At 39.6% G+C, this 23,840-nt stretch overlaps 1 protein-coding gene across 4 annotated transcripts; it reads left to right on the top strand.

Moving 5' to 3' along the window:
* The first annotated feature begins 1,006 nt into the window (after positions 1 to 1,006).
* Positions 1,007 to 18,835, top strand: Ociad2 (OCIA domain containing 2). Of its 4 annotated transcripts, none has more exons than XM_027937245.2 (7): positions 1,007 to 1,045; positions 3,195 to 3,320; positions 5,747 to 5,843; positions 9,045 to 9,098; positions 12,943 to 12,990; positions 14,948 to 15,065; positions 17,841 to 18,835. In XM_027937245.2, the coding sequence occupies exons 2-7, from the start codon at positions 3,255 to 3,257 to the stop codon at positions 17,920 to 17,922; spliced, it is 465 nt and encodes a 154-aa protein (XP_027793046.1). In that variant the 5' UTR covers positions 1,007 to 1,045; positions 3,195 to 3,254; the 3' UTR covers positions 17,923 to 18,835. The 4 variants fall into 4 exon arrangements, with proteins under 4 accessions (XP_027793046.1, XP_027793037.1, XP_027793064.1 ...); XM_027937236.2 differs by lacking the exon at positions 1,007 to 1,045 and adding an exon at positions 1,113 to 1,204; XM_027937263.2 differs by lacking the exons at positions 1,007 to 1,045; positions 3,195 to 3,320 and adding exons at positions 4,689 to 5,024; positions 5,124 to 5,396.
* Positions 18,836 to 23,840: the final 5,005 nt, after the last annotated feature.

Here is a 23,840-nt window from a genome sequence, read left to right as displayed (position 1 = left end):
CTCAATGGTGAACAAAAGAGAGTCCATCTTGTTCTGCTCTTCATGAAAGGAAAGGGAAGGCTTTATACAACTGTACACATAATAAATACATAATGACAACTGTGAACAGTGCTGTAAGAGAAAACAATAGCAGCCTATGCTGTGAAAGAGAAGAAAAGGTTTGATTTTTACAGGGCTGGGCAACAAGGAAGGTTCTGCTGAAGAACGGTAGGGAATCATGAATAGGAAAGGGCCAGGCAGGTGTCATAGGGAGAGGATCCAGGCAAGGGGAGGCCTCCGTGCCAGGGCTTGGGTGGAAAAGAGCTGAGAGAGCATGAAGAACAGAAAGGAGCCCTGGGCAGGTGGCAGGCATCAAAGAAAGATAAGCTTTGGGCCAGGGCTGAGGCTGAAGTCATGGAGACAGATTGGGACAGGAGGAAAAGGTGATGAGGGCCTTCACTGTGATTCAGAATCTCTCTCCATCTCAATACCCCCAAGGAGTCCCTGTCTGTCAGCCCAGGGAAGAGCCCTAAAGGCACTCCCCCAGGAGGTAACTTTGCCCCCACAGTTTAGTAGCAGGTGGCGGAGAAGGGACAAGTCCATGGACAGAGGACCAAGCTAGGGACAAAGCTGGCCTGAGTGTGACTCCGGACTCCTGGGTGACCTTGCACAACCTGGCCTGTAGAGTGAGGATAATCAATCGTGCTCACCCTCAAGGGCTGTAGACCGGACTGCACACGGGGAGGGTGGCCTGGCCCCCGGAGGGTGCCAGGGGAAATGGTTGCTGCTGTGATTGTGGGGAGGAGAGAGTCATCTGATAGACCCTGAGGAGGTGGAATCTGCAGGGTGTCAGAACAGGGCCTGGGACCGTGGAGGGGGGACCGGAGTGGTGGCAAAAGCTGGGGTTCAGCCTCTCTCGATTGTCACCACCAGAAAGGCTGCAAGTGGGGGTGGGGATGCACTTTGACGCGGTGACTCAAGCGAGTGATAGCAGAGAGGTGAGGGGGCGGAGCAAAAGAAGCTGGAAGGAAAGAAGGAAGGAAGGAGAGGGAGCTGCGGAAGAAAGGTGAGGGCCGGGGGCGCCGGGGACAGGGGACTCGGGCTCGGCGCGGGGCTGCGGGCGAGCAGGGGGGTGAGCAAGAGGCCCGGCGAGGGCCGCAGCCGCCGCCGAGGGAAGACATCTGCGCCCGGGACGTGGCCTGGGAAGCGACCCCCACCCCCACGGGTGAGCCTCCCCCCAACTCCGGGGTGGGGGAGGTGACAACGGGAGGGATGCCCGCTTTCCTTCCGGGTATTCAGGACAGGCGCATAGACACCGCAGCCCTTTGAAGGCTGCGCGGCTGGCGTTGGCCGCTTTCCAACCCCTCGGCTCCCTCCTGCCTCTGGTCCCTGACCACGAACCACACTGTCTGGGGCGCGGGGGGGGGGGGGGGCGGGGGGGGAAGGTGGCCCGGGTCTGGGTTTGGAGGACTTGGTTTGGGGTTGACGCAGTTTCCAGTATGTCACTTCTGGATAGCACCCCTCCTTGTCCATCCTACCACCACCCCCATCCTGCAGCCAATGCCCACCTGTCAGCATCCCTGTCCCCTTCCCCACCACTGGAGAAGCCCGTGTGATCTGGGTGTGGGTGGTGGGAGCTGCACTCGGAAGGCAGCCCCTCAGAAGCCTTGCTTAGATGTGGACCCAGATACACCTGGGTGCAAGGGGAACCTAACCTCCAAACCTAGAGGATGTGCTAGCTTTGCACATCTAATGCCTGACTGAGCAAAAACATTCTAAGATCAGCAAAGAATTCCTAGGGGTTCTCAAGACATAAGGTGCCCAGGGGCCCAGCTACTCACACACCCACTGTGTACGGACTCCTAAGCTGAGGCTTTCTATAGGCTTCATTCTTCATCCTTCATTTTGGCAACAGCCCCTCAAGAGGGCTGTGCCCACTGTATCCACTGAACAGGTGAGAAAGCTGAGGCACAGACACACTGACTTGCCTCAAAGTACAGGGCTAGCAAAAGGGAGAGACAGGATTTGAATTCAGAGACTTAGCACTACAGGATACTGTGCTGCCTCTACAATAACATTGGGCACCTAAAGTGAAATTTGGTGCAAGTAGAGGCCACCTTTGCTCATAACCTTATGGTTTAGTAATTAATGCAGGAAACAGAACTGTGTGTGATAAGATGTTCATTTTGCAGGAAGTCAGTAGTAGTCTTGAGGCCAGGGCTGCAGAATGCAGTGGCCTCTGAGGGGAGTGGGAGGAGACTTGTGACCTACCTGGAGTGTGTCCATCTTTGCCAAACTCAAAATCTAATCTCCTGAACTATGTAATTACTTGATCATTGCATTTTTTAAGTCTGCCTTTGTTTTTGTTTTTTCCTTGTCGATACTCCCTTGAGTACAATGTTCACATTCTCCAATATTCTTTTTAGATACATTTATTCAAAATTTATCTCTCAAGTCTATGAATCATCTGGAACTTCAAACCCCAGTCCTCAAATATTCTAATCTCTCCAGACTAATTCCACTGTTTGCACCCAGGCACCCAAATCCAACATTTCCAAACCCCAGTTTATCATCCCTATTCTTCCTATTGGCATCTAATTTCCGGTCTCTGCAGCTTCTTGCCTGGACTATTGCATTATTTTCCAAATTGGTCCTCCTGCCCCTAGAATCCATCCACCCACTAGACATCCTCTTGAAATCTCACAAGTCAGTCTCGTTGGGGCCTTTAGGCCTAGCAGACAGAATATGCTGTTCTCACTCTCCTTCCTTAGCACCCCATACATGCCTCTAGGAGAAGGAGCGCTTCTCATATGACACAATTGTCAACTTATGTGCCCTCCCCTTTAGACTCTGATTCCTTCAGCAGTTTTTTTAATCTTACACTTTGTATCCTCAGATTTGGTGCATAATAGACATTTGATAAGTGTTTGTGCAGTTAATGACCTTGTCGTGGAATGAAACTATTTTTTAGAACACAGTTTATAGGTAGGAAAACAGTTCACTATGCACAGTGTGACATTTCACTCTAAATATGATCTGTCACCATTAGTGAGTTACGTGGGTATGTAGTGTGAGGGGTTGACATTAGAAATTGAGTTTGTAGTTGGTTAAGACTAGGGACAAAATGAAAGTAATTTTTCAAAATAAGTGCCATTGAGATTAGGGGTGAAAGTGATTCTTTTCAAGGTACAGTGATTCTTTTCTATTTTCCATAGCCATTTGGTCAAAGAGTAAGCAGAGCCCTCAACAAGAAGAGAGGCAAAGACAAAGTCACCATGGCATCAGTGTCCACTCAGGGGAGCCAAGAGAAAGGTCCCCACTTGCCACCACTGAGCAAGCAGGTATGTTTTTAATTTGGGGAGTCTGACATGTAAAGAGGAATATCATACAGAACTTTTGTTAAACCCCACTCTTAGCCAGTGATCTTACTTGGTTTTGTGTTTTGTTTTATTTTGTTTTTTTCTGGTCCGACACCTTGTTGGATGGGTACAGAGAACACAGAAGGAATATGTGGGTTGTACTTACAAAAGATGTACTTACAAAAACTTTCTTGACTCTTTCCCACTTAGGATCCAGCTTAGCTAACTCTTAATGGAGGCTGTCAGTGACTGCAAAAGTTTACTGTTGTAAACTTTTACTGCAAAACTCTTGGTTGTCTCTAACAGAAGGGTACATTTTGCTTATTTTCATATTTTTCTTACTAAGGATAATTATACAAAGCATATGCTGCTGACAGATGTTGCTTTTAGGATAGCAGAATTCTTAATTACTAATTAGCCATCAGATTGAGAACCCAAATGTTAACATGAGCACACTTTTTTCAACTTGTTCAGAATGGATGTTATGTGTTTCAGAAACAAATATTTGAACAAGAGACACTTGTGTCCAGGAGTTCAAGAATAACCTGGAAGATGTACTGAGACCCTAACTCAAAAAAAAAAAAAAAAAAAATGTGCCGGTGCCAGTAGCTGTAATCCAGCTACTCAGTGGACTAGGGCAGGAGGATTGCAAGTTCAAGGCCAGCCTGGGCAATTTAGTAAAACCTTGTCACAAAATTTCAAAATACAAAGTAAAAAGGGCTGGAGATGCAGCTCAGTGGTAAAGTGCCCCAGGGTTCAATCCCCAGTACCACAATAGATAAATAAATAAAATTTTTAGGTTTTAAAAAGAAAGAAAAAGAGCAAGTATTTGAAGGGTAAATGGAGTGATTTTGGCCAGTGATCTTACTTGTTCTCTGGGGTAAACATATCAAGCTAAAATTGTTTATGGAGGAGAAAATGGGGATCAAAATCAAATTCCTTTCATGTATGATTTTGTCAAAATGAGTCCATCTACTATGTGTAACTATAAATCTCTAATTTTAAAAAAAGTAAACTATAGGAAAGACAAACAGACCAATGATAACAAGTCACAAGCAGAAGAAATTGGATACCTGAGCTGCCTCTGTGAAACAGAGAGCCATAAAACATTTATAGCCGTGAAGGAAAGGATTACCAGAGCTCCGTCCAGGAGTCTGTGCACGAACTCTAATCTTGACTCTAGGACTCAGAGCAACTGCAACAGTCAGCTGTGTGTATATGTGTGTTTTTGGATGACATTTTTCTTCTTTCTGCTGCAGCCATAGCCAGGACAAGAACAAATGCAATACTCCTTGACTTACAATGGAGATACATCTCAATAATCTTGTCATAAGTTGAAAATGTTTTAAGTCGAAAATGCATTATAAACATCTATCCTACTGACCATCCTAGCTTAGTAACACAACACAGTACAGAGCATGAACTTTTCATCCTCACTATTGCCCAGGGGAAAGGTGGCCACAGCTAAATGCTGCTGCCCAGCATCACATGAAAATATTGCATTGCATATTGCTAGCAATATAAGGAAAAGATCAAAATTCAAAGTATGGCTTCTACTGAATGCATATCACTGCCATGCCATCATAAAAATGGAAAAATCTGAACCATCAGTAAGTCAGGGACCGATTTGATTTACCTGGGAAAGGAGGCATGCTTGCTGAGGAGCACAGGTGCTAAGAAATGGAGGTAAGTAGAGACTGATGGCAATTGCTTCTTCCCATTGTGCATTACCATGTTACTGGTTGTTGTGATTCATGCTGACCACTGCAATTGTACTGTGTCAAGGAGAGTTGGAGAGAAAGAAGAGGGAGGATGCCAGCTTGCATTGCTTGTAGATCTCTGAAGGCATAGACGCCATGAGTCCCTCCACCTTGTTAATATAGCATCATGCATGTCAAGTGCTTGGCATAGTGCCTGGCCCATGAGAAAGTGCTCAAGAAATGGTGACCACCATCCACACTGATACCTACTACAAAGAGCCTGAAAAGGAACAGTGGCAAAATCAGCAAATCCTTCTCTTCACTGAGGAGGCAACACTGAGCTTGATCTTAAGAGCAGGTAGGTGAAGGGAGAGAGGGAGTAGCACTCTAAGTATAGTCAAGCCCATGGACAGAGGCATGGAGGTGAAAGCGCACATGGCCTCAGCAGTAATTCAGCTTGACCAGTAGCCACTTCATGCACTCAAATCAGTGAATCACCCTGTCTCTCCAACTGGGATTCTTTCTTTGCCTCAGTCCATCTAGAAGGTCCAGTTGGGAAGCTTATGGAATTGGCCATTGCTGTATATAGGCACAGACAGCCCAAAACACAAGCCAAGTAACAAGAGAAGAGACCTCCTCCTCCAGGGAAAACCAAGTAGATGTTTTTCTGATAATCTCACTTAACTCGTCATGTAACTTTCCTTACAGAGCATGTTGTTTTGTCCAAAATCAAAACTGCACATCCACAGAGGAGAGATAGCCAAGATTATTCGAGAATGTCAAGAAGAAAGTTTCTGGAAGAGAGGTAATTGCATCCTGCTCAATCTTTACTAGCATTGCATTTGATGCAATAAACTGCCTCCATATCCTATTAGAACTGCAGGAATGATTTATTTTTGAGCAGTGTTTGCATAAATCCCTGAAGAACTTGGATATTCAGGGATGTTTTGGGTTAAATCCATCTGGAAAAAATTTTTAGGGCAGAGATAATATCTGATTATGGAGCACTTTGCCTTACTTAGCAAAAACTGCTGCTCATTTAACTCTTTCCTTCACATGAGCAAGAAGATGTGCCAAGATTATTGTCTAGAATGTCTTTATTACCAAAGAGTAGATCTTTCTAACCTCCACTAGAGTCTAAGCTTCATAGAGTCAGAAATAATGTCAAGTTCATCCCAGAGCCTAGCACAATGCTTCACACATAGAGAATTTCTCCTAAATATTGTTGAGTGAAAGAAAAAATGGCAGTGTTCCATTAATACTTCTCCTATATTGTCTCTGAATAGCCTTTTCTGCTGAGTTGCTTCCTCTTTCTGAGCCTGCCTTACATAAGCTAAGGGTGTGAATTCAGGCTGTGCATTAAAGTTTCTTCCAATTTAAAAAATTCATGATTTGTTGTTTGAGAATGGCATAATAGAGCTTATAGACAGAGCATCAGTGTTGTGCAACATTGCTGACACAGGGATAATTTTTACTTTACAATACTCATTTTGATTTCATAAATCATTCAAATTCAGCATCACCAGTTTTGGAACTAACACTCTGTAGGAGTTGATATTCATTATGCATTACCATGATTACTGATTGTGCTTCTAGAAATGCATGTCTTTTCTGACAACCTATGAGTAAATAATTTAATTGTGCACTAGTAGATTAACACTTCATTATGACCCATTTGCCTGCCACCAGGCAACTAGTTATAGATGGAAAAATTGGTTACTGTTTGAATTTCCTTGGTTGCCAGGAAGAGCTGAATGTTTACCACTGCTCTCTGCATTTGAGAGAAGTCATTTGGCACATTTTGACAGAATTAGAAACTGCCTTTGCCAAACTAATTGTCTGTTCAAAAAGGCATAGCTAAACATTGTACATATTTAACATGAATGAAGTCATCTTGTAATCTTCCATTTGGATCTTCAGGCAGACCTCCAAATTGGTGGACAAAAATGTCTTATAGACTAAAAAAAAAAAAAAAAAAAACCAGCAGGGAACTCTCCTCAGTGAAAGATGAAAGCAGATTAGAGAGTAAATAGGATCCTTGATTTTCTGTATTGGAAAAAGCCAGCAGCTATGAAAGACATTATTTGACCATTTGGAGATATTTGAATATAGATTGTGCAATAGTTAATTATCCTGGAGTACCCCTAATGGTATTGTGACTCTGTAGGGAAATATTCTTGTTCTTAGAAGATATCTTCTGAAATATTCAGTACTGAAGAGTCATGATGTTTACGAATTTCAAATATTTCAAAAAATAAAAATAAAAAATAGAGATAAAGCAAATTTGGTTAAAAAACTAACAAATATAGATGAAGACTATGCAGTTTATTATATAGTGCTTCCTAACAATTATGTAGGATTGAAAATTGATGTATACATATGTATGCATATAGATACAGGCAGTTCCCCAATTCAAGAACTAAGATGCCCATGTCAAATGTAGTGTTCAAAATCTTGTACAAGTCAACCATTCAGTAAATTTGGATGTCTGATGTATTAGTTGGTTTTTTATCACTGTGACAAAATACCTGAGATAAATCAACTTAAAGGGGGAAATATTTATTTTGGCTCATGGTGTCAGTCTCTGGCCACTTGGTTCCATGTTTCTGGGCCTGCGATGAGGCAGAGCATCATGGTAAGAGGACATGGCAGAATGTGGTTGCTTAATTCACAGCAGCTGAGAGGCAAAGATAGAGAAGGAAAGGGATCAAGGACAGGATACATACTGCAAGGAAACATTCCCAATGATGCTTCCTCCAAGTAAGCCCTACCTCCTAAAGTCTCCAACCAACTCCCAACATGCCCACCAGCTAAGGATCGTTTGGTGGACACTTCAGATTCACACTATAAAATCAGAGATGGAGTAAAATGGGTTTTATATTTGGTCAAACTAATGGTATGAAACAGGTTGAGTGACCAGGGAAGACCCTAAGAGAATTGTTCCTATAGTGTGTAATAAATACTTATTGAATAAGTAAAATAACAAATGAATAAAACTTACATTTAAGGAAGGTAAAACAAAAATCTCTGAGCAATTCTCCCCTGACCTCTAGGTGAGGCACCATGTTTTAAGATACCAATATTTTTTAATTGATTTTATTTTTTAAATACATGATAGCGGAATGCATTACAATTCTTATTACACATATAGAGCACAATTTTTCTTTTTTTAATATTTATTTTTTAGTTTTAGGTGAACACAGTATCTTTATTTTATTTTTATGTGGTGCTGAGGATTGAACCCAGTGCCTCACACATGCTAGGCGAGTGCTCCACCACTGAGCCACAGCCCCAGCCCAGAGCACAATTTTTCATGTCTCTGTATGTAAAGTATATTCTCACCAATTCATGTTTCATACATGTACTTTGAATAATGATGTCTGTCACATTCCACCTCATTGCTAATCCCCTGCCCCCTCTCTTCTCCTCCCACCCCTCTGTCATATCTAGTTTGGCTATTCCTCCCATGCTCCCCCTCCCTACCCAACTATGAGTCAGTCACCTTATATAAGAGTAAACATTTGGCATTTGTTTTTTGGGATTGGCTAACTTCACTTAACATTATCTCCTCCAACTCCATCCATTTACCTGCAAATGCCATGATTTTATTCTCTTTTATTGCTGAGTAATATTCCATTGTGTATATATGCCACATTTTTTAAATCCATTCATCTACTGAAGGGCATCTGGGTTGTGAATTGTACTTTTATCAACATTGATGTGGCTGTGTCCCTATAGTATGCTGTTTTTAAGTCCTTTGGGTATAGACCGAGGAGAGGGATAGCTGGGTCAAATGGTGGTTCCATTCCCAGCTTTCCAAGGAATCTCCATACTGCTTTCCATATTGGCTGCACCAATTCACAGTCCCACCGGCAATGTATGAGTGTACCTTTTTCCCCACATACCCCCCAACTCTTATTGTTGTTTGTCTTCATAATAGCTGCCATTCTGACTGGAATGAGATGATATTAAGATACCAATATTGAAGGACATTTTTGTTTTACAGCTCTGCCTTTCTCTCTTGTAAGCATGCTTGTCACCCAGGGACTAGTCCACCAAGGTAAGATTCAATATTTGTTAAATTGCTTAACTTCAGAGAGTCCAGTTTTCTGTGACCCTTCTGGCAGCTCCTTAGCACTGGGCATGTATTTTTTTGGTGAAAGATTTTTTTAATGCATGCTTCTACCTCTTTTTAGCATAGGTCCCTGTCCCCACAGAAGAGATCCTAGACTCTGGAATGAGTGAATATATTAGATTACCTGGCAAAGGGAAATTAAATGGCAGATATAATTAAGGTTGTTAAACAGCTGACCTTACAATAGAGAGATTATCCTAGGTAATCCAGGGAGCCCAATTTGACCAAAAGAGTCTTTACCAGACATGGTGACACACAACTATAATTCCAGCTACTCAAAAGGCTGACACAGAAGGATCACAAGTTCAAAGCCAGCCTACCTGTTGTAGGGACAGATGAGGCAAGGCACTGAAGATAGCTGGAACAGTTTTATTTGGCTACAGCCAGGTTCAGAGGGCACAGCTTTTGCTGTAATCAATCAATCCTCTAAACCCAGAGTTCAGATAGTTTCATAATTTTATACCCAACATATAAGGGGAAGGGCTCAGAAGTTCAGAGTCTGCAAAAGTTCACATAAAAGCAGTTTTTTCTTTCACTGTTCTGGGCAAGTTAACCATTCAAGGATAGCACCTGAAAAGAGGAGAGCTTCTTCTCCCCTTTCTTTCCTCCCCCTGCCAGCTGTTACCACAGAGCCCAATTGGTAACTTCTCTTATCTTAGAAACGTAGACATCTCTGTGAAGCCCCAGCTCAAGGCCAGAGGCTTTGTTTACACATTTCTACAAACTACTATACTGGATACACGTTTGTGCAAAACTAGTAAGAGGATATCCAGCACCTGGAGTGCTGATTTCTTCCTGACCAGTGGCCAAGTAAAACAGGGCAACACGAAAATTGGAAGTTTATCTACATTGAACTCTTTGGTAGAGACTCTTTTGCTGACAGTCCTAAAATCAACCTGGTGAAAATTTTGGAGAAACCCAGTTAAGACTTTTCTGTGGAGAAAGGGGGTGCCACTACATGACAACTTAGCAAAATCCTATCTCTCCTGTAATCCCAACAGCTGGGGAGGCTGTGACAGGAGGATCACGAGTTCAAAGCCAGCCTCAGCAATTGTGAGGCACAACACAACTCAGTGAATCCTGTCTCTAAAAAAAAATATATAAAATAGGGCTAGGGATGTGGCTCAATGGTTGAATGCTCCTGAGTTGAATCCTCAGTACCCCCCAAAAAATCCTATCTGAAAATGCAAAGGGCTGCATATAGCTCAGTGGTGATGTGTTTGCCTAGCATGTGTGAAATCCTGAGTTTGATCCCCAGGATCAAAAGAAAAAAAAAAAACTAAAAATTTTAAAGTTCTTTTAAAATAACAAAGGGGAAGAGAAGATAGATCCAGAGAGAGGACAGCATAAGGAATCAACATTGCAAGACTTTGACGATGGAGGAAGGGGCCATGAGCTAAGGCATGTGGGAGGCCTCTAGGATCTGGAAATTCCAGACACCCTAGCAAAGAAAGCAGCCCACTTAAAGATGCAGTTACAACTTTATTTTTAAACTAGTGAGACCAATTTGAGACTTCTCACCTCAAGAACTATAATAAACTTGCTTTAAGCTACTACATTGGTGGTAATGTGTTTTAGCAATCATAGGAAACTAAAACAGTGCCTTCCATTATACCAGAGTGCCTGTGCCTCCCGGCCTCTGGCTGTGACTGGGCCAATGGTTCACTACAGAAGGGTGCTCCAGGTAGGAGGTGAGTAGAGTGGAAGTCCACCCAAGCTCTGCCCACCAAGCCATTTGTCCCAGCAAGAAGCTAAATCAACTAAGGAGGGTACCCTGTCTGATGCATACAAGAGACCATGAGGACTAGCAGCCACATGTCTCTCCCTACAGTGACCTCTGCTTACCTCTGAGTTTTCCTCTCCATTCCTCTTTCCTCATTCTCTTCTTTGTCTCCACCTAGACAGAGAATTCTTATACATTGTGTAGTCCCCAGGTAACAACAAGGCCTCTGACTCTGTTTAAGTTCAATTTATTGGATGTTTCTGGTTACCAAGATTTTAAAAGGAATATTTCTTCCTGGTAAATATGAAGGAAGATGTCCTAGTTCTTTTTTGGATCTCAAAGATCACCTGTGTCATGTAACCAGGAGAATTCCAATTTAATCAATATTATTCTGGCTGTAAAGGTCATGTATTAAATATGATAGTCTTTTAATAGGAATATATTCATCAATCAGAACAAGCCTTCATCAGGCTATTTCTGACACAGCAAAAAAAAATGTAGCCAGGACATCTATAGAATTATATTTTATAAATATTAAATTACTCAAGATCTATCATCTCTGCATCTGTGCAAATATATTTTTTCAGAATTATATATTAGTTTTCCATAGTTATTGTAACAGATTATCACAGACACCATGGCTTAAAAAGAACAGATTTATTAACTTACAGTTCCAGAGGCCAGAAATCCAAAATGGGTCTCTCTGGATTAAAATCAAGACATTGTTCCAGTTGTATTTCTTCTGGAAGTTTCTAATCTTCCTTTCCCTTTCCTGCATTTATTTTCTGGCAGCCCCCTCTTATGTCTTTAAAGCCAGCAATGCTGAGCTAACATTTTCTCACATTGTCATATCTGGTCCTCTCCAATGCCCTCTTCCACATTCAGGGATTGTTATAATTATGTCGAAGTTACCTGGATCATCCAGAACCATCTCCCTATTTTTAAGTTATCTGATAGCAACCTAAATTCTACTTTCTACCTAAGTTTTTATGTATTATAACATATTTACAGTTTCTTAAGATTATGGAGCGGACATTGTTAGGGGCTACTATCCTGCCCACCTCAAGTTATAATATTTCTTCTTTTCATTCTTTTTTTTTTTTGGTACCAGGGATTGAACTCAGGGGCACTCAACCACTGAGCCACATCCCCAGCCTTTTTTTTTTTTTTTTTGTATTTTATTTAGAGACAGGGTCTTACTGAGTTGATTAGCACCTTGCCATTGCTGAGGCTGACTTTGAACTTGTGATCCCCCGTCTCAGCCTCCCACACCACTGGGATTACAGGTGTGTGCCACTGTACCCAGCCACAAGTTATAATATTTTCTTTTTTAAATATTTATTATTATTTTTTTAGTTGTAATTGAACACCATACCTTTATTTTATATTTATATGTGGTGCTGAGGATCGAACGCAGAGCCTTACATGTGCTAGACGAGCGCTCTACCACTGAGCCATAACTCCAGCCCCTACTATTTTCATTTAAAAATTGTGACAGTAGACATGCCTATAATCCCAGCACTTGGGCAGCTAAGGCAGGAGAATTACAAATTCAATCCCAGCCTGAGCAAATTAGCAAGACCTTCTTTAAAAAAAAGGACTGGAGATGCAATTCAGTGGTAGAATGCCCCTAATCAAAGCAAGAAAAAAAAGCTTTAAATAAACACATGCACGCGTGTGCACACGGACACACACACACACACACACACACACACATACAGAGTGAATCTCTAAACTGAAACTTCCTATATTGAGTTACTTTAAGAGAGAACAGGATAGTGAGTCATTTTTTGAACTCAGTTTAAGTTAGTCTTTGTTTCATATTCCTTTTCTATATGTTAAAGCTAATATATGCTATTTGCCTAAAATGGCTATTCAAGAGTTAAACTCAGTCAAGAAGTGAATCATAATTATTTTAAAATTCTTTCTTTAGATTAAGACTATGTATACATTTAAGAAATTTTGCATCTTAAAGTTTGAAGTTTTCCTTACAAATTTAAGTAGGTTGCAAAATAAAATATTAATTATCTATATATTAATCCTTAGGTTACTTAGCAGCTAACCCAAGACTTGGATCATTGCCTAAACTTGCACGTAAGTCATTAAAGTAAAAAAAGCAGATTCATTTTGGAAGAAAGGGTGATATTTTTAACAGCTAGGGAAAGGAATGTCCATTTTAACCAACTTGCCTGCATTGACTCTGAAAAATTAGTCACTATTTTCTATGGCTTTACATTCTTACTTTATTCAACACTTCCTGATATACAGGAAGTGTATAGGGACTTCTCCCCAGATAATCCTCTTTAAAGTGAGTAGGGACTTCTCCCCAGATAATCCTCTTTAAAGCATGAACTAAGAGGGACTGACAAGATATATACAGTTGTTCCTCCAGATTTGATGGGGATGGGTTCTAAGACCCCTCCGGGATACCAAAATCCATGAATGCTTAATTCCCTTATATAAATGGCATAATATTTTCATACCACCTCTGCATATTCTCCTGTATTCTTTAAATCATCTCTAGATGACTTACAATACCTAAAACAATGTAAATACTGTACAAATAGTTGTTATACTATATGACTTAGGGAATACTGAAAGAAAGAAGTTTGTACTTGTTCAGTACTGACCAAAACTTTCAAATATTTTGTCTGTAGTTGGTTGACTGAGGATGTGTGACCCATGGATATGGAGGGCCAGCTTTAACAAAATTATCAACAGTAGAGCATCTGAATGATAAGTCCCTTAGGGTTTTTATATTCTTCTTTTGGGCTGGCCAATCTTTTCAAAGGATTATCTGTCATGGACATTAAAAATGAGTAATGAGCTGGGGATTTTCCAATAATTAATTTGCCACACACTTGGGGTTTCTTCTTCCTCTTCTTGATACACATAGACCTTCTATGTACAAAGAAGGTACAATCTCGAATCTCATTCCCAGCCAGAGGGTTCAAGATTTTTTGCTGCAACCAGCACAGCCATTACTTCAGAAATCACCAAGGGGCGATGGGGGATTGAGAAAAGACAAAGACCTAGAGAAAAGGCTGGGGCTAGGTGGGACATCACCCTCTGATGGAGAATGAATGACCCAGAGCTAGCTCAGCAACTTCATCATATGGGTTTTCTCATCAAAAGGATTTTCTGTGAGAAAGCATGCAGGATTGAAAGTCAAAGTACTATATGACAAATATAATTATCAATTTACTTTCATAATTCTCTGTCCCTGGCAGCTGATGTCTGCACTTAGGGTCAAGACTGATAGTCCTGTGCCTAGCACAGAATCTCCTTTAAGCAGGGTGTCACCATAGCAACTGGGCAGTCTTGACCTGAACCTCTGCACGGGAAATTCCCAGTGCAGGCACAGCTCCTGCTGTAGGTCAGAGACAACGATTCAAATCACTGCTCCCAACAACTTCCTTCATAGGAGGTTTCCCTCCCTCATGACATCACTTCTAGAGGTTGCTTCCAACTCTTCCAAGACCTTAAAGAAAGTAAAGGAGCTTTCCTACCTGTGATTTAAAGGCTTCCAATAGTCACAGTGCAGATCCCCACCTTCTCTCCTTGGTGGCCTAAGCCATCTGTTTGACAGCTGCCACCCTCTCATTGTCCATCTCTGAGACAGCATCTTCACTTGTTCTGTCCTGGTCATTCTGCTTCCAGTTCAAAGAAGAGATCAGAAAGTCTCTGGTTCACAGTCCTGCTCTTTGATAGGGGCTTCACCCTCAGAGTTTTTTTTCATTGATTTACCTTAGTACTTTTAGATAAAAATGGCTAGTCTTGATGTTTGGTGTGGTAGCACATACCTATCCCAGTGATTTTGGAGACTGAAACAGGAGGATCTTAGTGAAGCCCTAAGCAACTTGGTGAGACCCTGTCTCAAAATAAAAAATTAAAATGGTTGGGATGTAGCTCAGTGGTAAAGCACCCCTGGGTTCAACATCAGCACTTAAAAAAAAAAAAAAAAGACTAGATTTAATAAAAAAATTTCAAGATGATAATTAACTAAAGAGATTCTGAATCTTTCAGTTACCTATGTTTCTTGCTTTTATAGTTGCTGGCATCTTAGGATTTGGCCTTGGAAAGGCTTCATACATAGGAGTATGCCAGAGTAAATTCCATTCTTTTGAAGATCAGCTGCGTGGAGCTGGTTTTGGTCCAGAGCATAACAGGTTTGTAAACTGCTTGACTAAGAGATTATAATGAAGATAATTATAAGTAATTAAATGAAGGGTCACTGACTATTTATAACATTAAACGTTTTTTAAATTTCTTCATTTAAAAAACCTCTTTAACCTTCAAGTTTTGAGTTGTTACAACTCAACTTTGATAATTATTAAATTAGCTACCTATTTAATTTTATAACAATATCTAATGAGTACCTATTATGTCCAAGGCATTGTGCAAGTCTCTAAAGAATATCTTGATGAGCACAAATGGCTTCTACCATCACAAGGTTACGTAAAATTTAAACGGTCTTCCTTATGGAAGGCTTCTGAGAGCCTTTAACATGTTAATAGCATGTAATATATATTGTAGTTTTCTCTGGGGGATATAAACAGCAGGACAGTGGAGTTCACAGGACTACCTCTGCTGTTGGAGATTTGGGGTTGAAAACCACTCCATCCACTTCCTAAGCCATATGACCTTGAATACATTTCTTAAACTCTCTAATCTTCAGTTTCCTCATCTGTATAAAATGATGACCAGAATTGTTTCCATGGGATATTGCAAGGAATAGAAATGGTTATTCATGACTCATAAGTGCTATTTCTTTTATAGTGTTATGGGACTAGTGTTAAAGACACATTTCTCTGAAGACCCCTCACCCATCTCAGTAGATTCTATTTGAGAGGCTGCATGATATAGTGAAAACAACATTGGACTAGAAATCAGGGCACCCAAGTTCTTTTTCCATTTGCAAAACTTTGGAGAGCCACCTTCCCTAGTCCTATACTGGTACCTTAAACACTGTCACTTCCTGTTGAGCCACATGCAACCCAGAGAGGTGCACAGACATACAGCAAGGAGATGCAGAGACTTTGAGACTTTCTGAGGTGACCTAGTTAGCCATATCCTGTTTTTCAGTTAGCCATAGGTAAGGCTCAGCCCATTTGTTTTCAAACCCTTACATATTCCATTTTAGCAGCAATGTTGCCTGAGAGTCATTAATTCTATGTTTACAGGCAACTCCCACATCAGTCCATCTTTACAAAGCTGAGTTTTAGGGTCAGCTTTCTGAAGAGCAATTGACCACAAGATTCTGGTCTCTTTAGGGAAAGTTTTATAAAATCAATACATGCAAAGGAGAAAGTTTTCTTAACTGTTCCCTCTTCCTCTTTAATTTCAGGAAGTTCTTTTGCTATTATCCAACTTCAGGTTCCATAATAATTATAAACCAAGATTGAAATCTGTGTTTTCCAGACAGTCTCCATTGTTCTGCATTTTAGAAGAAGGCGGTTGAAGTAAAGGGTCTCCAGGGTTGCTTAGAGCTCTTTGTTCTATAGCTCTGTTTTGCCTGCCCTCTTGTAGCCACAGCAGCTGCACTCTGGGCTCACATTAGTGGCTGGTAACCATTGCTAAGCCCTTGTGAAGGGCCCTCACATACCAAACAAACACACAATAACAGCAGCAGATGATATTGCAACGATTCACAAAGCTACTTGATTTCCAGTGAGGGGGAAAGAGGGAAGAGCCCCTAGCTAAGTTGAGGTCTAGAAGCTTAAGGAAGGGGCCTTCTTAAAGGAGATGATGATGCTTGACTTGAATCTTCAAAGACCAGTGGGAGTTATAGCAAGTTTGAAAAAGGAAATGCTAGGCCAGGAATGGCCTGCTCAGAGAAGGAAACCTGATTAATTCTTTAATAAACCCATGGATACACCCTATGGCTAAAGCATAGAGAGCTATTGGGAAATGATAGAAGACATCTGGAGGGCAAAGCAAGTAAGGGTCACTCCCTGAAGGATTTTATGCCACACTAAGGATTTCTACCTAATTCTCAAAGCAATGGGGTAAAATAAGTGATAAAGGGAGGAGGATGGAGGTCATCATCCATCTCTCTGGGGACGTGAAATAGCAGCTTATGGTGTTACTGCCTTCTGAATGACCCTTCCCACTCAAGCAAGGTTGATATTTCTATTATATAGAATTCACCTCATCCTGTTCTGCTTAAATGGTCTTCCTGTTGCAAATTTCTCATGGTAGTAGGTGTTCAGTAAATGTTTATGGAATTGAATTTGTAAGATTTCAAAACTAACACTGGGAAGGGCCTCAAGGACATCAATTCCTCAAGTGTGGGTATTTTTCTAATACAAAGCTGTGCATTTTCCTTGGTATTGTGTTAGATTCTAAGGAAACTGTTACAAATCAGGAAAATTATAATTCTGGAAATGTCTTTGCAATTTTTTAATTAAAAAAATTATGTGTGCTCATGTGTGTTCAAACCTAATTCCATAAGTTTATATTATATTAAACACTATAGGCTTATATTATATTAAATCCTCATAAATGCACTATGTATTCTATGATTTTTTTTTCTTTTAGATGAGGTCTCACTGCATTGCCCAGGCTGGCCTCAAACTCCTGGGCTCAAGTGTTTCTCCCACCTGAGCATCCTCAGTGCTGGAGCGATAGATATGTGCCACTGTGCCTGGCTTATTTATGATTTTTTAATGTTATTGTTAGAAATTACTCAAGTTCAAAGAGTCAAGATGTTCAACCTTTGTGTGACTCTAACCACAAAAACAACCATCTGTTTCAACATAAAGTTTGTTCTTGGCTTTATTTGGATGAAATTTGGGGAATCTTAAACTAAGAACAAATATTATTCCTGAAGAAATTGGGCTAGTGAACTTTAGAACAGAAGACTTCTCTAAACAACATTGTGTTAAGACTAGAGCTTCTATTGTCAAAATACAAACCACTACCTGTTTTTGCTTCTCTTCTAGGCATTGCCTGCTTACCTGCGAGGAATGCAAAATAAGGCATGGATTAAGTGAAAAGGGAGATTCACAGCCTTCGGCTTCCTAAACTGTCTATGGCTTTTGAGTTTTCTAAACCTCTGAATTTATACACATTTAAAATTTCAAGAGTACTTTAAAATAATATACTTCTTTTGATTCTCTTGCTCTTTTGAAATGCTTTCTGTGGAAGGCTCTCACCTGAATTGAGCATGACATATTTTTCTGCTAAGAACATGTTGAGAGCCCTCACATACCAAACAAACACACAATAACAGCAGCAGATGATATTGCACCCTGCCTGGCTTACAGCTGAGTAAAGGAATCGAGTCTTCTCTGATTAGCCTCCATCTTTTCTTTCACTCTGCTTTTCTTCAATGTTTTAAGTTCTCTAGTAGAGGACAGGAATGAATGAGGAGGAAGCTGGGGAGTCATGACCCAAAGAAAATTCACGTATTTGGAGATAGAAGTACAGGATGAGGAAGATTGTGTCTTTTATAAGCACTAGAAGTGTTTCCCATTGCTAGGCATGGTGGCGCATGCCTGTAATCCCAGTGGCTCGAGAGGCTGAGGCAGGATTGAGAGTTCAAAGCCAGCCTCAGCAACTTAGCAAGGGCCTAAGCAACTCAGTGAGATGCTGTCTCCAAATAAAATATGGGGATGGGCTGGAGATGTAGCTCAGTGTTTTAGTGCCCCTGAGTTCAATCTCTGATACCAATAAATAAATAATAAATAAATGAATAAGAAGTGCTTCTCAAGACATAGGAGCCAAGATTTCATTCAAAATGGTCAAAATATGAAACAACTGTCCTTTCAGTGATGGACGTAACTGTGAGGCTCATCAGTGCATGAGGTTTTTAAAAACACCTATCATCTTTCAGTTACCTGCTAAACTAATAGGTACGCATTTGTGATCACTCTTTAACAGGGTACTTTTGTAGACTACTAGTGGCCTGAAAGAATAAACCCATCTTCCCAAACCATTCTCCTTCTTCCAAGCAGCTCATTTATGGGGAGAATAACTTGAGGAATTAACTCACAGAATGATAAACTCTTAGAATTTTAGGGAGTTCAGAGTCAATTTAACTCCAAGAGTCAGATTTCTATTCTCCAACCACGTTTGTTGCATGAAAAAAAAAAAAATTCTCTATTTGGGAAACTTTTGTTTTACATCAAGTTGGCTAAGCCTTATAAAAAAAACTTCAATTGGATCTTTGCACCTGCTCAGGAAAATGCTTTAGATATGTATTGACATTTATGTTGTGTATATGTGTATGTGTGCATACACATTTGTGTTTCACTTAAGATATCTTAAAGCCTGTAGCATGGAAGTAAAAAGGGACACCTCATCATAAGTTAATACTTGGTATGAAATATTGTATTTGAAAAGCCAAAAATATGTGGAAGTTTTTCATTCCAAATATTAACTATATGGAATGGATGGCTTGACTGAGCTTCCTCTTTATTTTACATATCCTGTTTTTTAGTCAATAAAGTTCTATTTCTATAAATTAGAATGCAGAGCAAATATTGTGGCCTTTCTCCCCCCACCCCATTGCTGGGGATCAAACAACAAAGGGCCTCATGCATTCTAGGCAAATGCTGTACCACTGATCTACACCTCAGCCCCTATTCTAGGTTTTTGAATGCAGTTTAATTTTTGGCTCTGACATCTAGCAATTGATCATTCTTCATTATATCTGCTATTGAAAACAATCCAGAATTAGGGCCAGTTATTTCCTGCATCCCAGAAAATTATTTTGCAGCAAGCCATTGTTAAAAATAAATCTTGGCTAAGGGCTGGGGGTGGGGTGATACAGGACATGGGAGGCCCAGGATTCAATCCCCAATATCATTCAAGAAAAACAACAACAACAACAAAAAAAAAAAAAACAGTCTTTGTGTACTGGGAAAGAGTGCAAAGAGTGCATTATTATTTACTGTTGACATCTTCATAGTTCTCAATCAAATTGGATTTATTGCTTGGACTTTCTGCTTTCCCTACGTAGATAAGTTATTCATTGAAGCAGTTTATCATAGTGATTTATCTTGTGTGAAGGAAAATCAATAAGAAGAAATCTGGAAGGTCATCCAGATTCATACCTCTAGTCATTGCAGAAGGAAAGTAACCTGAGGGGAATATCTGCTGCTCATGTTTCACCAACACTCATCACCAAGCTGGTCATAAGCTTATGAAAGCAGAATCTTCATAATGGGAAAAAAAAACTTGGCAAAGAATAGCAGGATAACATTGTGGATAAACTTGCATGAAATAGAAAATAATATGAGTCTACATAGTAACAGTTGTATACCTAACCAACTTTATTAACAGATTTTCCTATGATGATATGGTCTGATATTCTAGAATGAATAAAATGGAAAATATCCTATTAGAGATGCTACTCAACTTTACAATGGAATTATATACTGATAAACCCATCATTAAGTCAAAAATATCATCAGTCAAAATGTACTTCGTACACCTAACCTACCAAACATCATAGCTTAGCCTAGCCTAACTGCTTAGTACACTTAGATTAGCCTACAGTTAGGCAAAACCATCTAACACAAAGCTGATTTTATATAAAATGTTGAATATCTCATATGGTTTATTGAATACTGTTCTGAACATGAAAAACAGAATGGCTTATATGGGTACTCTTTTGCCCCATAATAGTTGGAAATCCTATTGTACTTGGGAAGTATCTTTGTTTTGAATTCGATTAATTGAATTTACAATGTAACATTAATCTGCTTTTTTTCTTGTATGGAACTATAAGAAACAAATTTGACATCTGAAATCAACAAATCTATCTCACACATTTGTAGTTTGTCTAGACAACAGTGAAAATATTCCTAACAGAGGAGAATGACACAAATAGGAAGATCCATATGTAACCACAAAACATCAAAATAATTTAATCCAGTGCATCCCTGTGATTCTCCAATGAACCTTAGAAATGCACTATTTCCTTTGCTTATAAGTGGATGACTTCAAAGGAATCATTCAATGATACTTTTAAATTTCAGGGCATTGGTCAAACATTCCACTCTCTTCACTAAAATAATCATTTGTTTCTAAATCTTGATCCAGTTTGTGTGATCCTGGAGTTCAAATGTTATTGTCAGAGTTGAACTATATTCTACAAAAAAAATGTATTATTTCACAATTTTAAAAAAGCAACTGGATAATCCTTTTGTGTCCATTTATCTTATCAAAATAATCAGAATTTCCAGTAAGATTTATATATTATTGATACATAATACATAAAAATATTATGTACTGCATATAATGCTTATATATTTTTAAAATACTCATTTAAACAAAGATATTCTCTTCCCTTGCTTTCAGAATGGATGATTTGTCTATTTTCTGTTAATATTTTGAAAGTAATAAAATTTATCTTGCTGACTTGGTTAAGTCTGCTAGTTAGTTTTCCACTCTGTGACAAAATACCTGAGAAAATAAAGGAGGAAAGGTTTATTTTGGCTCACTGTTTCAGAAGTTTCCATCCATGGTTGCTTGGCCCCATGTTATAAGCCCATGGTAAGGCAGAAGGTCATTTGAGGGAGCATGTGGCAGAACAGAACTGTTTACCTCATGGTAGCCCAAAAGCAGAGGAGAGAGAACAAGGGAAGGACCAGAGATAAGATACATCCTTTCAAGTGTGCCCCCAGTGACCTACTTCTTCCAACAAGGTCCCACTTCCTATATTATCACCACCTCCCAATAATGTCATCAGCTATGAACATATCAATGGATTAATCCATTGAGAGGTCACAGTCTTCATGATCCAATCACTTCCCAGGAGCCTCACCTCTGAACATTGCTGCATTAGGGACCAAGCTGTCAACATGAGTCTTTAGATCCAAACTATAACATCAAGTGTAATGCAAACGACAAGTTATTTTCTTGATATCTATGTAATGCAACATATTAATCAACAGAAAATGTCTCCAAATTTCAATTATAAAATTTAATTTTATATATATTTAAGAGTTGGCATCCAGCTGCTAGGGTCTTCAGAAGGTCTTTTGGAGAATCAACTTTGCCTCTCACCACTTCTAGACTGGAAACTTCTCCAAGAAGTGGTTTTTGTTTTGTTTCTTCTTATCTCTGAATTCCCAGGGTTCTTGCAGATATAGGCATTTGGTAAATGTTTGTCAGCCTAAACCCGTAATTTCCTTGTGGCTACAAAATATAATTCTCATTTCTCTTTCACATAATAGTCTTTAAATACTTGTAAAGCATATTTCTTAAACTCTTCTAAAGGACCCCAGTTTGTCCAACCATCAGAGTGGGTTTCCACCCCAGCCACAACCTGGTCTCAGGAGACCTTTGGTCTGTGATGTCCTCACACATGAAGACTCCAGAAATGGACTGACCAGTCCAGAGGAGAGCAGGATTAGCATAAGTTTCAAAACCAAGCTCCACCACTTACTGACTACTTTACCTTGGGTTATTTTTTATCTGCTCTGGGCCTCAGTTTCCTCACTTGAAATGGAAATAATATTAGACTTACCTAACAGGCTATTTGTGAGAATTAAATGAGCCAATAGCCTTAAAATGCTTAGAACAGCACATGGCTCAGAGTAACCAGTGAGTGGATGTTAGTAACACAGTCTAAGAACTCGTCATTGTCATAATTACGGCTCAGGCTAGGCTTTTACACAACTTTCAACTTCTGTTGTTTCCCTATTTCATGCTTATGCAACTGGTCACTCTGAACTTCAGCATACCACATTATACACTTAACCTCATTTCAATTTCATAGTGCTGCTTTCAGCCCAGATAGCTGTTCTTTTCAGTCCAAAGTCCCTGATTCAACAGATAAGTATTTCATCATCTACACTAGAAAACATTATTTCCCTCTTTGATTTCTGAATGTATGATGTTCATATTAAGTGCAACAATTTTTGTTGACTGAACAATTGTCTTATAGGAGAGAATTTTGTATTATAAGATACAAGCCTCAAACAATGATTTGGGGGCTGGAGATGTCGCTCAGTGGCTAAAGCACCCCTGTGTTCAATCCCTTAATAAACAAACAAACAAACAATGGTTGATTACAGATATTCTTCCAACAAAGAAAAGTCCAGGGCTGGGATTGTGGCTCATCAGTAGAGTGCTTGCCTAGCACATTCGAGGCTCTGGGTTCGATCCTCAGCACCATATAAAAATAAAATAAAGATATTGTGTCCAACTACAACTAAAAAATAAATATTTAAAAAAGAAGAAGAAGAAAAGTCCAGGATCAGATGAATTGTTAGCTGAATTCTACCAGACCTTTAAAAAACAAGTACTAATGTTCCTCAGAATATTCCAGGGGAAATGGAATGCTTCCAAGTTCATTCTATTTAATCAGTGTCACATTTATACCAAACCAGATAGGAACACGTCAAGGAAAGAAAACTACAGACTAATATCCTTGATGAATTTAGATGCAAAAATCTTTAATATTAGCAAGAAGATTGTTCATCATGATCAAGTTGGTTTTATCTCAGGGATGCAAGAATGGTTTCACATGCAGATCAATAAGTGTAATTCATCACATAAATAGAATTAGGGACAAAAACCATTCAGTCATCTCAATAGATGCATAGAAAGCCTTTGACAAAATTCAGCACCTATTCATTACAAAAAAAAAAAAAAAAACCACTGATATATATATATATATATATATCTCCCAAAGCCAACATTGTAACTAATGAGGAGAAACTGAAAACATTTTCTTTAGAATCTGAAACAAGTCAAGCATATCTACTCTCACCATTTCTATTCTAGCCAGAGCAATTAGGCATGAGAAGGAAATAAAATGGATAAAAATGGGAAAGAAAGAAGTCAAATTATCACTGTTTGCAGGGATATGATCCTATACCTAGAAAATACAAAAATTTCCACCAGAGGACTGCTAGAACTAAGTGGCAGGTTACAAAATCAACATACAAAATCTATACCAATAATGAATATGCTGAGAAAGAAATCAG

The sequence above is a fragment of the Marmota flaviventris genome, chromosome 7, assembly GCF_047511675.1.
Source record: "Marmota flaviventris isolate mMarFla1 chromosome 7, mMarFla1.hap1, whole genome shotgun sequence".
Lineage (NCBI taxonomy): Eukaryota > Metazoa > Chordata > Mammalia > Rodentia > Sciuridae > Marmota > Marmota flaviventris.
The sequence above is the reverse complement of the archived record's forward strand: the minus strand, read 5'-3'. Positions and strand labels throughout refer to the sequence as shown.

Excerpts from the sequence above, each read along its gene's own strand:
- Ociad2 (XM_027937245.2), top strand. The coding sequence starts at position 3,255 with ATGGCATCAGTGTCCACTCAGGGGAGCCAAGAGAAAGGTCCCCACTTG. Across the intron at positions 12,991-14,947 it reads ATCATTGCCTAAACTTGCAC|TTGCTGGCATCTTAGGATTT; the intron begins GTAAGTCATTAA and ends TTGCTTTTATAG. Across the intron at positions 15,066-17,840 it reads TTTGGTCCAGAGCATAACAG|GCATTGCCTGCTTACCTGCG; the intron begins GTTTGTAAACTG and ends CTTCTCTTCTAG.